This window comes from Hemitrygon akajei, chromosome 9 (genome assembly GCF_048418815.1).
Source record: "Hemitrygon akajei chromosome 9, sHemAka1.3, whole genome shotgun sequence".
NCBI classification, from domain to species: Eukaryota; Metazoa; Chordata; class Chondrichthyes; order Myliobatiformes; family Dasyatidae; genus Hemitrygon; species Hemitrygon akajei.
This window is the reverse complement of record NC_133132.1, coordinates 121,963,260-121,978,564: the sequence shown is the minus strand read 5'-3', so window position 1 is coordinate 121,978,564 and position 15,305 is coordinate 121,963,260. Positions and strand designations below refer to the sequence as shown.

General features: G+C 40.5%; 1 protein-coding gene across 4 annotated transcripts in view; it reads left to right on the top strand.

Moving 5' to 3' along the window:
- LOC140733505 (rho-associated protein kinase 2-like) overlaps positions 1 to 15,305 on the top strand; it is a 227,023-nt gene that overhangs the window by 103,592 nt on the left and 108,126 nt on the right. For all 4 annotated transcript variants that reach the window (XM_073056925.1, XM_073056922.1, XM_073056926.1 and 1 more), the window contains exons 8-9: positions 5,378 to 5,469; positions 11,585 to 11,744. In XM_073056925.1, coding sequence (XP_072913026.1) covers positions 5,378 to 5,469; positions 11,585 to 11,744 — 252 coding nt within the window. The remainder of the gene's footprint in view (positions 1 to 5,377; positions 5,470 to 11,584; positions 11,745 to 15,305) is intronic.

The window sequence follows — 15,305 nt, the reverse complement described above, 5'->3', positions numbered from 1 at the left end:
ATCTGTTACTAAATAGCTCTTCCATTGCTGCCACCAAGATTTTACTTCATTCTGGAGATAAACAAGCCCTCACCTATTCTTTGTACATGAAATAATAGACAATAGACAATAAGTGCAGAAGTAGACCATTCGGCCCTTCGAGCCTGCACCACCATTCTGAGATCATGGCTGATCATCTACTATCAATACCTGGTTCCTGCCTTGTGCCCGTATCCCTCGATTCCCCTATCCATAAGATACCTATCTAGCTCCTTCTTGAAAGCATCTAGAGAACTGGCCTCCACTGCCTTCCGAGGCAGTGCATTCCAGACCCCCATAACTCTCTGGGAGAAGAAGTTTTTCCTTAACTCTGTCCTAAATGACCTACCCCTTATTCTCAAACCATGCCCTCTGGTACTGGACTCTCCCAGCATCTGGAACATATTTCCTGCCTCTATCTGTTCACCCTGTACACATCAGACTTCCAATATAACTCGGAGTCCTGCCATGTGCAGAAGTTCGCTGATGACACGGCCATAGTGGGGTGTGTCAGGAATGGACAGGAGGAGGAGTATAGGAAACTGATACAGGACTTTGTGATATGGTGCAACTCAAACTACCTGCGTCTCAATATCACCAAGACCAAGGAGATGGTGGTGGACTTTAGGAGATCTAGGCCTCATATGGAGCCAGTGATCATTAATGGAGAATGTGTGGAGCAGGTTAAGACCTACAAGTATCTGGGAGTACAGTTAGACGAGAAGCTAGACTGGACTGCCAACACAGATGCCTTGTGCAGGAAGGCACAGAGTCGACTGTACTTCCTTAGAAGGTTGGCGTCATTCAATGTCTGTAGTGAGATGCTGAAGATGTTCTATAGGTCAGTTGTGGAGAGCGCCCTCTTCTTTGTGGTGGCGTGTTGGGGAGGAAGCATTAAGAAGAGGGACGCCTCACGTCTTAATAAGCTGGTAAGGAAGGCGGGCTCTGTCGTGGGCAAAGTACTGGAGAGTTTAACATCGGTAGCTGAGCGAAGGGCGCTGAGTAGGCTACGGTCAATTATGGAAAACTCTGAACATCCTCTACATAGCACCATCCAGAGACAGAGAAGCAGTTTCAGCGACAGGTTACTATCGATGCAATGCTCCTCAGACAGGATGAAGAGGTCAATACTCCCCAATGCCATTAGGCTTTACAATTCAACCGCCAGGACTTAAGAACTTTTTAAAAGCTATTATTAATGCTTTTTGAGATAGTGATTTAGATGCATATCATATTTTTTACTGAGTTAAGTATTGTATGTAATTAGTTTTGCTACAACAAGTGTATGGGACATTGGAAAAAAAAAGTTGAATTTCCCCATGGGGATGAATAAAGTATCTATCTATCTATCTATCTATCTTGTCCAATCCCTTAATAATCTTATATGTTGCAATCAGATCCCCTCTCAATCTCCTTAATTTCAGCATGTACAAACCCAGTCTCTCTAACCTCTCTGCGTAAGACAGTCTGGACATCCCAGGAATTAACCTCGTGAATCTATGCTGCACTTCCTCTACAGCCAGGATGTCCTTCCTTAACCCTGGACACTGTACACAACTGTACACAATACTCCAGGTGTGGTCTCACCAGGGCCCTGTACAAATGCAAAAGGATTTCCTTGCTCTTGTACTCAATTTCCTTTGTAATAAAGGCCAATATTCTATTAGCCTTCTTCACTGCCTGCTGCACTTGCTCATTCACCTTCAGTGACTGATGAACAAGGACTCCTTGATCTCTTTGTATTACTCCCTTACCTAACTCTACACCGTTCAGATAATAATCTACCTTCCTGTTCTTACTCCCAAAGTGGATAACCTCACACTTATTCACATTAAACGTCATCTGCCAAGTATCTGCCCACTCACCCAGCCTATCCAAGTCACCCTGAATTCTCCTAACATCCTTATCACATGTCACACTGCCACCCAGTTTAGTATCATCAGCAAACTTGCTGATGTTATCTCAATGCCTTCATCTAAATCGTAAACAGCTGTGGTCCCAATTCCGAGCCCTGTGGCACCCCACTATTCACCACCTGCCATTCCGAGAAACACCCATTCACCGTTACCCTTTGCTTTCTATCTGCCAACCAATTTTTTATCCATGTCAATATCTTACCCCCCCCCAATGCCATGAGCTCTGATTTTACCCACCAATCTCCTATGTGGGACCTTATCAAATGCCTTCTGAAAATCAAGGTACACTACATCCACTGGATCTCCCTTGTCTAACTTCCTGGTTGCATCCTTGAAAAACTCCAATACAATGTGAAAAACTCCAATAATCTCAATACAATGTGAGCCTCAAAATTATTATGCAAAACTGCTGTTCTTTGAGTCATCTGTACTTTCATCTTTTGCTGGGAAGAAGTACATGAAACTTTGCCACATTTTTTTCATTTGATGTAAAGAGACTAACTTGCGTTGGATACAGATGAGTACATTCTAGGCAGGTGTGGGTCCACTACAGGAATAAAAGATAGCAACATCTCACAGAGGCTTCATTTCATTTGATTTATTTCAGTGGTATTTTCTGTTAATGTACATTTTTTAATCTCTGAAAATTGTCATTAATTATTTCTGTTTGTCAAAAGAGATAAGACAATGCTTCCAGACTTGGTCCTATCAAAGAAAGGGTAGTGCGTACTCTCAGGAGAACACAGGTCATTATCTCCAGGCTGGACACTCAACTTATTTGACTTTCTTTGTTGATGTGTCTTCAGAAGGGTGATTCTTCCTTCTATAGCAACTGTTTTAGTTGACCAAAGTATGGAAAATAATGTACATCTCTTTCCCGTATTCCTGAAACTTGTTCTACCTTCTGGAAAATAAATATGAATTTACTTGTGAATTGTTATGTTTCTCTTATTAACCCTGATGTATTTAATGTAATATCCTCTTCAAGGTTTTTTTTCGCACTACCACTTTGACTTTCCAATTAATGTACCTTCAAACATTGGACTCTGTGAACTGGTACTTTCCCAACCAAAATACACTGTATCCATGTATTCAGCTGCATAGCTGAAGACCAAAGCCTGATTCCTATTGTGTGCAACTAATAAAATGTTGGTCTAAATGCTGACATTTACTTGCATATATGTCACCTGATGAGTTTAGCATTATCTACAGTTCTTTTTCCTTTAAGTCTTGAGGCCAACTGCACCTTATATGCTTCAAAACAAGCAAACGGAGTCTTTGTTGCTGCGCGTGGTCTTTCATTAATTCTGTTGTTTCTTTGTATTTACTGTGAGTGCCCACAAGAAAATGAATTATATGTAATCTGATAATAAATTTGTTTTGAACTTTATTGGCCATTGGGCATTTTTCACGTACATTGAGATTAATGAGGGTTAACTCTGAGACACAATGGGCTTGGATAGATAATAAATCCATGGTTCAACATACAACCCAAAATTTTTACTCTCTGCAGACCTCCATGAAATAGAACAAAAACCCCAAAGAATGAATGACAGGGAAATGTCAGAACCCCAAAGCCCTCCCTCCCCCTTTCCTTGCACAAGCAGCAGCAAAGCATCAACCCTCCTCTGCCGCTCCCCCCCCACCCGACTCAGCAAAAGCTTCTGCCCCCCCCCCACCACCTGGCATGCAAGCAATAGCAAAGCCTCCAAAGAGACCATAATCTCGAATCCATGAAAAACCACTGTTCATCCCAACAATTCAACGTGCCACTAACAAGGGCGAGAGAGGTATCACTCCTGTCACAGCAAGAGTGGAGACCAACGGTTTGTTGTTTCAATGTTACAGTCTGGAGTGTCACTTTATTTCAAGTTCTCCGACTCAAGAATCGGTAGCAAACTCTCACCATCGAGAGTGAGCGTGATTGTCCAAGTGCAGAGGCCCCTGACAGCCACACCCATTGTCTTGATTTTCTGATCTCCTGCGAATCTTCATTCAGCGATACCAGTGAGCAATCGGGTCAACCACAAGGCCACACCCTGAAGGTGCACGTCTTCTAGGCTGCTCTTGGAGTTATCGAAAATGCTGGGAGCGGGAACCAGCCACTGTGAAGAACTGCAGTTTGAGTGCAACTGTAGATCAAGGATTCTGACAGGACCCCAGCCACCTTGAACAGGGACGAAGAGGCATTAATGAGAAGAATTTAAACTGTTCTGCAGATGGATTGGGAGAAATCGCCCTCTGGCGCTGTCTTTAGCTCCTCCTCTGTGGAATGTATTATCAATGGTGGAGAGAAAATGTTAGATAATTAAACAGAATCCACCTGGAGCTTAAGGTAGCATCTCTGGCCACTTGGTACATGATGTATGACTTAATCTAACAGCCTGAGCTGTGAAATGCTGCAAGTTGAAGGATGGCTAGTTGTTGCTCCACTGTTGGCCATGAAAATACCATTAACCCCTTAGCTTTTTTGATTTTTTTTTGGTGTGTATTAAATTTGTTAATTGTGCATTTAAATTTACCATGGAAAGTCTGATAATGGCGTAATCATGTAATGCATGCCACTATTGTTCATTGGAATTAGTTTACTTGGTTTGATCCTTAGTGTATTTTGTATCAGTCAATCTGAGATTGGTTGAATGCAAGGTTAATTTTGCAGCTATCACATTCTAAAATGTGTATGAACAAACATTAAATAATTGAAGTATTTGAATGTTATTTCTCCTCAATTTCATTTGAGTGTTGTCATTCTTTAAAAAAATAAAGGACTTGGGAGCACTTTTAGCACGTGCAGATAATTTCCTGTTTGTACTAAATTTAGGACTGGAAATATTTGAACCAGTTGCTCACATTACAAAATGGTAATTCAAATTTTAATCTCTTGGGTTTGAATTAATTCTAGAAAACTTATTTACAATTAAACGTTTTTAAAAAGTAATATATTTAATGGATATTTTATGTTGTGTTCTTGTACATAATTAGCTAAGATGGGAATGGTTCAGTATGCTGCAGTAGTCTTTCTACTGCACGTAACTTGAGTTTTAAATATCATCTCAGTTTAGAAAGTAAATTGTTAGCAGTTCAGAATAAATAATATTTTCTTGTAGAGTATTGATTGCATTGAATTTAAACATCTTACTGGTGGCTGTTTGTAATACAGATTCTTGCTACAGTTTGGCAGCATTTGAGTTCTGGTAGCTTTCTTCCGCTCTGTTGAGACCCTCCCCCAAAACGTTCACAGTGTTTCAGTGTTTAAGTGGTATTGCTCCACACGTGGCAGAATGCAGCTTTTAACCATGTTGATTATTGACTAAAATATGAAAGCATTGGGCATATTAAAAAACAGTAAAGCACATTCACTGCTAAGGAATTCATATTCAGTGTGCACAATGATTTGATTTATCTTGATTTAACTTCTCATTCCAACTAATTGTAATGTTCAGGGAAGTTCGCTTAGGGAGAAATGGAGTTGAAGAAATCAAGCGTCACCCTTTCTTCAAAAATGATCAGTGGACATGGGACAATATTCGTGAGGGTGAGTACTAATGGTTATGATAAGGGTATGTTTAATACACTGGTAATGTCAAATAATTAAAAAAGTTAAACTGCTTGAATAGCTTAACTTTTGAAAATCCTTTAACAGTAAATTAGAGTACTTGCAGGTTATGAGTACTTAGATTCAATAATATAGTTTCTCACTTTGAAGCAGTGATTTTTTTTGGCATTGAAGACAAAGCAGTGGTTAAAGTGCTTAAAGAGCACTCGGTCCTAATGTCTCAATGGAAGCAGCATTCAAGTAATGCTGTAATTTAAAACAGTTTGATATATTAGCAGAAATAACATCATGGTAATAGAAAAATGTAAAATATGTGGAAATCCGATATGTGAGTCTGATGACTATCATCTTCCAAAGAATCTTTCAGAGGTTGCTTATGTTCGTGGATCTGGCAATTCTAAATTTTAAAATAAATGCATGTATAATTTTAGCATCAAATCTTAAATTATATTTACAGTCAGCTGAACTGACTTCAGAGTGGCATTTGATCAGATACTGTAAATCTTAACATTTTCTTTTCTAAATGCTTTGAATATTGTGTTGTTTGAGTATTTTTCCCTGTGAAGTATTCAACTAATCAAAGATGCTGTAAATATTTGAATGTTAAAACAAATGCTGTGCTTATACACCAGTGCAAGACAGATGCTAATGTTGGACAAGGTAGTTAAGTTGGTTATTAAAATGAAATGTGTGTATTTTGTACACTACGTTTGGAGGAGATGTTGACTTTTTAATGTATAATTTAAAGCCAAAGCTGTCTGGGTATTATGTATTCAAGTAAAGAATAATCAACTCTCCATATTGCTTTGGCTATGAAGGCTTCTGTTTCCTTCCCAAACTCAGAAAATAATTTTACACAGATTTTAGGAATGAGTTTTCTATATATCATTGTCAGCAGTACCTTATTATACTGTACTTTCCAATATGTATCCAATTATCATAAGTCATGAAAAATCCACAGGATTTAATATTTTCATATTATTCTGTATTTGCATGTTATATTGAGATTTGAAATCTATGGTGTGTGTGTGTGTGGTTGGTAGTTAAACTGAGTTCTAAATTGAAATACTGGTTAATCATTTGCAGTGCTTTTTTAAAAACACTGCATGTGTGTGATGTAGTCTTTAAAGTGTTGTAAGTAATTATTTTTGGAAATCAGTCGACTAACATTTAGGAAGGAAGTGAGGAGATTTTTAATTTAGTCTTTTGGTTTACATGATAATATCTCTTGAATGCATCCCTGAATTAAATTGTGTTGTAATGTGTGTCTTCTAATCCTCTGAATTTTGAAAGGTTTTTTGAGTGAGTAGTCTCAAATACTAATAGGCTTGTTCATATGAAGGTTTTTGACTGTAATATTTTTAAAAAAAGATGTTGTGAGCTGAGTGTGCACCAAGAATGATTCAGCTGATCTAATTGTTAATGAGGGCATGTCTTGGGAATATGTATTTTTAACATTATTAAAATCACACCAGGGAAAGAAATTGCATTTTACTTTTTCCTCCATGAAGTATATTTGATTTCTATTGAAGGAAGTATTTGCATGGGAAGGATAACAAATAATGGGACAAGTTTTCATTCTTTGCAAAATTTACCTGGTACAGTTCAGATAACCAACACCACCATGCTGTAAGCCTCACATGTCCACATAGTTGGACAGTAGGCAGTGTGGCTTCGGCTTCTCAATCCTTTTGAGAACTGCTCCTGAAATGTATGGCTTTGGAAACCACATTTCAAGTTAAAAATAATACTGTCCACTAGTATGGGTTTATAGGTTAAACATCTTTTGCTGGTTCATGAAGCTCACACCAAGATGATCCATAGTGGACATTGCTTGAAATGTGTAAAATTTAAACATGCTCAGCACACTTAATGAAGTCGAATTCTAGTAAACTGGTGCCCTTGGGGCTTCGGTGCCAGACTTTCTGGATAATGGATATTGCTTCTTTTAATATCACAACCCAATTTTAATGAACTGTTTTCAGATATTGTAGTATGATGCAATTTTTTCAGTGAACTATGTGAATTTAATGTAACGCAGGATATATAGGTACCTGTAAGTTTAATGAATTTGGGAAACAGTCATGGTTGTCTGAAAAAAGTCCTGGGAACTAGAGCCTCAAAACGGAACATAGAAACCAAGGTCCTTGTGAATTTATAAGGATGGCTGGATAAAGAGCATGTGGAGTTTGTAGGGAATTCTGGAATGGAGCCTAAATTAGTTAACGTGGAGGTTAGGAAGTTACTTGAGGTGAATCAGATGCCGAGCCATTAGGATTTCTGAACATTGTTGTACATGGAAGATGGTGACGAACAAGAGAAAATCTGCGGATGTTGGAAATCCATGCAACTCACACCAAATTCTGGAGGAACTCAGCAGGCCAGACGGCACCTATGAAAAAAACATACAGTTGACGTTTCGGGCCGAGACCCTTCAGCAGGACTGTAGAAAAAAAGATGAGTAGATTTAAAAGGTGAGCGAGTGCAGAGAGAAACATAAAGTGAGAGATGAAACTGGGAGAGGACGGATGAAGTAAAGAGCTGTAAAGTTGATTGGTGAGAGAGGGTGGGAGAAGGGGGAATCTGAGGAGAGGACAGAAGGCCATGGAGGAAAGAAAAGGGAGGAAGAGCACCAGAGGGAGGCGATGGGGAGGCAAGGAGATGAGGTGAGAGAGGGGAAAAGGTATGGGGAATGAAGGGGGGCCATTACTGGAATTTCAGATAATCTAATTTTCAGATAATGCCATCAGGTTGGAGGCTACCGAGATGGAATATAAGGTGTTGTTCTTCCAACCTGAGTGTAGTCTCATCACGACAGTAGAGGAGGCCATGGATTAACATATTGGAATGGGAAGTGGAATTAAAATAGGTGGGTACTGGGATATCACGCATCTCCTGGTGGATAGAGTGTAGGTGCTCAGCGAAGCGGTCTCCCAATCTATGCCGGGTCTCACCAATGTACAGGAGGACACACTGGGAGCACTGGCCACAGTGTATGACCCCAACAGACTCACAGATGAAGTGTGCTTCATCTGGAAGGACTGTTTGGGACCCTGAATGGTAGTGAGGGAGGAGATGTAAGGGCAAGCATAACACTTGTTCCACTTGCAAGGATGAGTGCTGGCAGGGACGAATGGACAAGGAGAGCATAGAAAAATTGGTGGACAGACACCAGTGTAGGCTTGGAACATACTGTTTTGTGTAGCTGACAAAAAGGCAGGTATAGCAGGGACCCATGAGAGTGCCCATGGTTACACCTTTTGTTTGAAGCAAGTGGGAGGAGCCAAAGGAGAAATTATTGCGAGTGAGGACAAGTTCCGTTAGATGGAGGAGAGTGATGGTGGAGGAGTACTGGTTGGTTCTGGTGTTTAGAAAGAGCTTTGAGGCCATCCTCGTGGGGGATGGAGGTGTATAGGGACTGGACATCCATAGTAAAAATAAAATGATGGGGACCAGGAAACCTGAAATCATTGAAAAGATCCAGAGTGCATGAAGTATCACGGATGTAGGTAGGTAGGGACTGAACCAGGGGAGATAAAATAAAGTTGAGGTATGCAGATATGAGTTCACTTGGGCAGGAACAAGCTGAAAAGTGGGTCTAACCTGGTCAAGTGGGTTTGTAGATCTTGGGTAGGAGGTAGAAATGGGAGCTGCAGGATCTATGAGGTTGGTGGCAGTGGATGGGAGATCCCTGGAATCAATAAGGTTGCTAATGGTATGGGAGATAATGGCTTGGTGTTCCTTAGTGTGATCCTGTTCAAGGAGTAAGTCGGAGGAGGCGTCTAAGAGTTGTCGCTGAGGCTCAGCAAGGTAGAGGTCAGTCCGTCAGACTAATACAGCACCTCCTTTATCTATGGGTTTGATGGTGAGGTTAAGATTAGTGTGGAGGGAATGGAGAGTGTCATGGTTACTTGAAATGACCTGGAGACACAGACAATTCTTCGAGAAGTTAAACCTTTATTTGCAAACAAAGGCTGAGGCAATCAATGAACTTGTCACCGAAAGCCCACCGAGCCCCGGTGTACAGCATCCTTTATAGTAATTTCTTATCTCAGTTACATTTTGATTTTATCAGCATACCCAATCAATTTTTAGTTGCATATCATCTATACATTAACTAATCAATCGCTCTTGCCTAGCTCTCGGTGCGCCACCAGTATTTCTTTCCAGTTCACATCTTGGGCCTCATTCCTGGCCAAGGTTGTTTCTCAGTCAGCCTCCTTAACCTCCCTGACATTACATCTTCTGCTCGTACCATCCTGTCCGCCACCGCTATCTCTTAATAAACAAAGGCTGAGTATAATACATGGAGTACATTTCAGCTAATTAGTGCTGCTAGCTAAACAGGTGTTCTTTAACTGTCACAGTATGTAGCGAAGAGAATACAAGTTATCTAGTAAAACAATACATAGTAATATTCAGTACATAGGAGTGATTACATAGTGTAGTAAATAGCTAGTACATAGTGGTTATATTTCAGGTATATATAGTGATTATGTCAGGTATATTTCTCAATAAGAGCAGAGTGTTTGGAAGATGTGAGGTTGGAATAGGAGAGAGGAGTGTTGAAGTCTAGACAGTTGATGCCTAGTTGGCAATGAAAAGATCCAGAGCAGGCAGAAGACCAGGGCGGCATGTCCAGGAAGAGGAGACAGATTGAAGACGGGAGAAGGGGTCATCAGTGCGGGGTGAAGAGTCCTTGCCAAAGAAGTCAGCTCAGAGGCAGGCAGTGGAAGAAATGCCCAGCGTCTTGGCAGACACAGAACTTGCTTAGGTGTGGGCACAGCGGGACAGAGGTGAGGCCCTTACTATGGTCAGAGCGTTCTGACTGAGTAAAGAGGGAAAGGTCAGAGGGAATGGCGAAGACCCAGCATGGATGAGAGCTGGTATCTTTGGGGGGGAGGGGAAGGGGTTTGGTAGTGTCTGAGGAGAAATGAGGTGTGAGGTAGTCAGAGATGGTGGGGTGAGAGGAAGATGGAGTCTTCAATGACCCAAGAGCTGACGGTGGGACCTGAGAGACATGGGGTTGCGGAATGGTGGAGGGGGAAGGGGAGACGGGAAGTCCAGCAGCAGTGCATGCAGACCTGGCCTGGATATAATTAACTGTTTTTATGTTGTTTTAGATTGTGTGCAGGTGTCACATCTTCTTCAGTTTAATTTTGCCAGCCTTAGTGCAACCTCTTATTACTTGCTTTTATTAGTCATGAGCACTTACATATTTGCCAGTGTTCACTGTTTTTGATCAGCATGTTCTTAGATCTATGAGAGATGTTTAGTAAATAAATGGGTTGAAAGCTTCTAAGAATAAAGCACACTTGCTACTCTGAGGTGTGCCTGTTGATCACTCACATCCAAATAGTTGTTGATGTGTGATGGAGAGCTGTCAGGTTCGCTAAAATAGCTATTTAGAATAATGTTATTTGATGAAGCTCTCATTTTAAAAATATAAAGCAGATTAATTACACATTATCTTAAATTGTTCTTGTGCATAATGTGTAGAGGAAACCCTCCTGTTCATTTGTGAAGACCTGATGACAGATCTTGGTTAACCAGGCTTTCATTTTCTATCCTTATTCTCAACAATATGTTATCATAGCTGGTTGAAATATCCCTTTACTATTTGTCACATTTGATTCCTCCTTGCTGTGATACCTTTTGATCAATGAATGTGATGTAATTAGGTACAAATTTGATGTTTTTATAGTTTACCACTATACACATGAATAAAATTCTGTTTTATTATTGGTAAATTAGAAGAATGCTGTTCATTATATTTCCAAACCTGAATATTTCTAGTTTAATTTTTATTGTCTAGAGTAAAACAAGAATATTTAGAAAAATGAAATTAATTCTGTAAATGAAATTTTGTGTTATATTGATAAATGATCAAATCTTGTTGCCAGTTGGCAGATTAAACTGTAGAACTATGGCAGAAGAATAATATCACAAGTTTACAGTTAAGAAACATTGGATATTATATTGCACTGAACTGTCAGTCTTTTATTTACACTGAAGACCTAAAACTTCTGAGATTTGTGAGATTCCTGGCTGGTGTAAAGAAGCAAAAGCTAATCTCTTTTTTTTTTCTTTACAGCTGCAGCCCCTGTTGTGCCTGAATTGAGTAGCGACACAGACACAAGTAACTTTGATGATATTGAGGATGATAAAGGAGAAGTAGAAACATTTCCAACCCCAAAAGCTTTTGCTGGGAACCAGTTACCTTTTGTAGGATTCACGTATTTCAGAGATAGCCAGTAGGTTTTTAACACTTGTACCTTAAAGACATTTGAAATTTATATTTGATAATATTGAATTTATACTGTTGAATAAGTTAACATTTACATTGCCTTGTAATAGTATTCAGCCCCCAACCCTTTGTTCACAACCAGGGATTTCGATCAATTTAACTGAGAGTTTTTACTTGTGAATCACATGCTCCTTTTTTTTCCCCACTGTAGAGCCCAAAAACAAGGAAAATTGTAAAGCATGAAAAACTAAAAAAATTCAAAAACTGAAGTATTCATCCCCCTTTGCTCAATACTTAGTTGCTCAGTACCTCTTGCAGCTATTACAGCCAGTAGTCTTTTTGGATAAGTCTCTTTTAGCTTTGTACAATGTGATGGAGCAAGATTTGCTTATTCTTCCTTGCAAAATTGCAACGGCTGTGCAGGTTAGTTAGGGAGCGGCAGTGGTTTGCAACAGCATCCTGAGGTTTTGCCAGAGATGTTGGATTAGGTTAAGGTCACTCCGTGATTTCTCTAGCAGTTGCTTTGTGTCATTGTCCTGCTGAAATGCGAACTTTCACCGCCGTTTAAGATTTCTGGCAGAGGCTAGCAGGTTTTTTTTATCTAGGATCTCTCTCTATTTAGCAGCATTTATCTTCCCATCAATCCTGACTTAGATTTCTAATTCCTGCTGCTGGAAAGCATCCCCATAGCATTACACTACATGCACCATACTTTACAATATGGATGGTGTTATCTGGCTGATGTGAAGTATTAGTTTTATGCCACATGTATGCTGAGTGGTGAGGCCAAAAAGTTCCACTTTAGTTTCATCTGACCACAAGGCCTCCTTCCACATCTTTACAGTATCTTCTAAGTGATGCTTTGCAAAGTCTTTAAGGGTAAGGATATGCTTTTTTTTAGCTAGAGAGTCTTCTTTGCCACTCTTCTATATATAGCCTTTTTTTTTGTAAGGTCTTAGAGATTGTGGAGCCATCAACTTTATCTCCAAGTTGCAGCCACCAGCTCCTCCATCTCACTCAGAGTGACTGTTGGCATCACAGTAGCCTCTCTGTTAAGTGCCATTCTTCTCCAGTGACTAAACTTAGAGAGGCAGCCTGACCTAGTCAGTGTGGCTGTGGTTTCTTCTTACTTCCACTTTTTCACGATGAACTGCACTGTGCTCTGGGATATGTTCAATGCTTTTGAGATAGTCTTGTACCCCTCCCTGGACCTGGGCTTATTTATTATCATTTCCTGACTTTCCTTGAATGCTCTTTTGTTTTCATTTTGCTTTGGTCTGTTCTAAATATCATACTGTTGCACCTTACAAAAAGAGGGACTATTTATTCAGGTGGTCTTCCAACTTTGTACATCAACAAATTGGGTGAGTTGTAAGGTAATATACAGTAAGCACAATGTTTTGTGGATTAGCTCAAAAATCCTCCGATATATTTAAATTTAGAAGATAAGACAGTAAAATGTGAAACTAGTAGGGGCTGAATAGTTTTACAAGGCATTGTAGATACACTGCACAAAAATCTATTTGAATTAATAATGTTGTGACTAAGTTCCATTAAAATGAGGGCATCACACTGCATTGTATTTATACAAAGTACAACTCACCAAATGAACAACATTGGAGGTCAGTCCATGATACTGTATCACTAAAAGTGATTAAGTCCTAACGAAGGGTCTCAGCCCGAAACGTTGACAGTGCTTCTTCCTATAGATGCTGCCTGGCCTGCTGTGTTCCACCAGCAGTTTGTGTGTGTTATTAAGTCAACATTATTTAACAGTTCTACTTGAAAGCATTATGACAATACTTCCTAACAGAGGTTCAGTAGTAAAATTCTAATGTCAGGTTTGTGTAGGTTTTCCCTCAGTGCTTCGTGACACTGTGGCTTACAATCAAATTGAACTGTTCAACAAATCTAAGTATTCAGGGCATGAAGTGATTCAGTTAACATGTTCATTTAACTCAAACAAGAGAAAATCTACAGATGCTGGAAATCCAAACAACACACACAAAATGCTGGAGGAACTCAGCAGGCCAGGCAGCATCTAGTCTGTTGGGGTTGTGTACTGTATCCTGTGCTCCCAGTGTGGCCTCCTGTATATCGGTGAGACCCAATGTAGATCGGGAGCCCACTTTACCGAGCAGCTATGCTCTGTCCACCAGAACAAGCAGAATCTTCCAGAGACCACCCATTTTAATCCCACTTCCTATTCTCATTCCGATAAGTCTATCCATGGTCTCCACTTTTGTGATGAGGCCACGCTTAGGTTGAAGGAACAGCACAGTAAATTCTGTTTGTGTAGCCTCCAGCCTGATGGCATGAACATAGATTTCTCAAACTTCCGGCAATGCCCCACACCCCCACCTCTCCTTTACCAGTTCCCACCCCCTTTCCCCCCTCTCATTTTATCTCGCTGCCCACCCGTCATCTCCCTCCCCCATGGTCTTCCATGGTCTTCTGTCTCTCTTTCACCAATCATCTACCCTGCTTTTTACTTCATCTTACCCCCTTCAAGCTTCACCTTTCACCTATCATCCCCCTCCCCCCACCTTTTAAATCTACTCCTCAGCTTTTTTTTCCTCCAGTCCTGCCGAAGGGTTTTGGCCTGAGATGTCGACTATACTCTTTTCCATAGATGATGGCTGGCTTGCTGAGTTCCTCCTGCATTTTGTGTGTGTTGCTCAGATTTCCAGCATCTGCAGATTTTCTCTTGTGTAATAGTGGTATCAATGAAAGACCGCAATCAACATGGCAGACAACTAGTGTGCAAGATACAAAAAGGAAAACAAGAAATATTAAATAAGCAATAGAAATCGAGAACATGAAATGAAGGGTCCTTGAAAGTGAGTCTATAGGTTGTGGGAACAGTTCAGTGATGGGACAAGTGAAGTTTCCCCCTCTGGTTCAAGCGCCTGATGGTTAAGGGGTAATAACCTTTCCTGGACCCTCTGGTGATGAGTCCTGTGGCTCCTGTAGCAGCTTGTTAATGGCAGCAGTGAGAAACAGAGTATGACCTGAGTGATAGGGTCTTTAATGATGAATGCTGCTCCGTGTAGTTATGCTCATTGGTGGGGGGGGGGGGGGGGGCTTTACCCATGATGGACTGGGTTGTATCCACTACTTTTTGTAGGATTTTTCATTCAAGAGCATTGGTGTTTACATACCAGGCCGTGATGCAGCCAGCCAATATACTCTTCCGCACTTCGTCAAAGTTTTGGATGTCATGCCGAACCTTGCGAAGTCCTAAGGAAGTAGAGCTGCTGCTGTGTTTCCTTTGTAATTGCACTTGTGTGTTGGGCATCTGAAATGATAACACAAGAATTTAAATTTGCTGACCCTCTCCACCTCTGATCTTCAAAAGAGGACTGGCTCATGGACCCTCCCTCCTTGTTTCTTCCTGCTAAGGTCAATAATCAGCTCCATATTCTTGATAACATTGACTGAAGTGTTGTTGTTATGGCACCACTCAGCCAGATTTTCAATATGCTCCTATATGCTGATTTGTCACCACCTTTGTTTCAGCCAATGACAGTAGTGTCATCAGCAAACTTAAGAGTGGCATTGGAGTTGT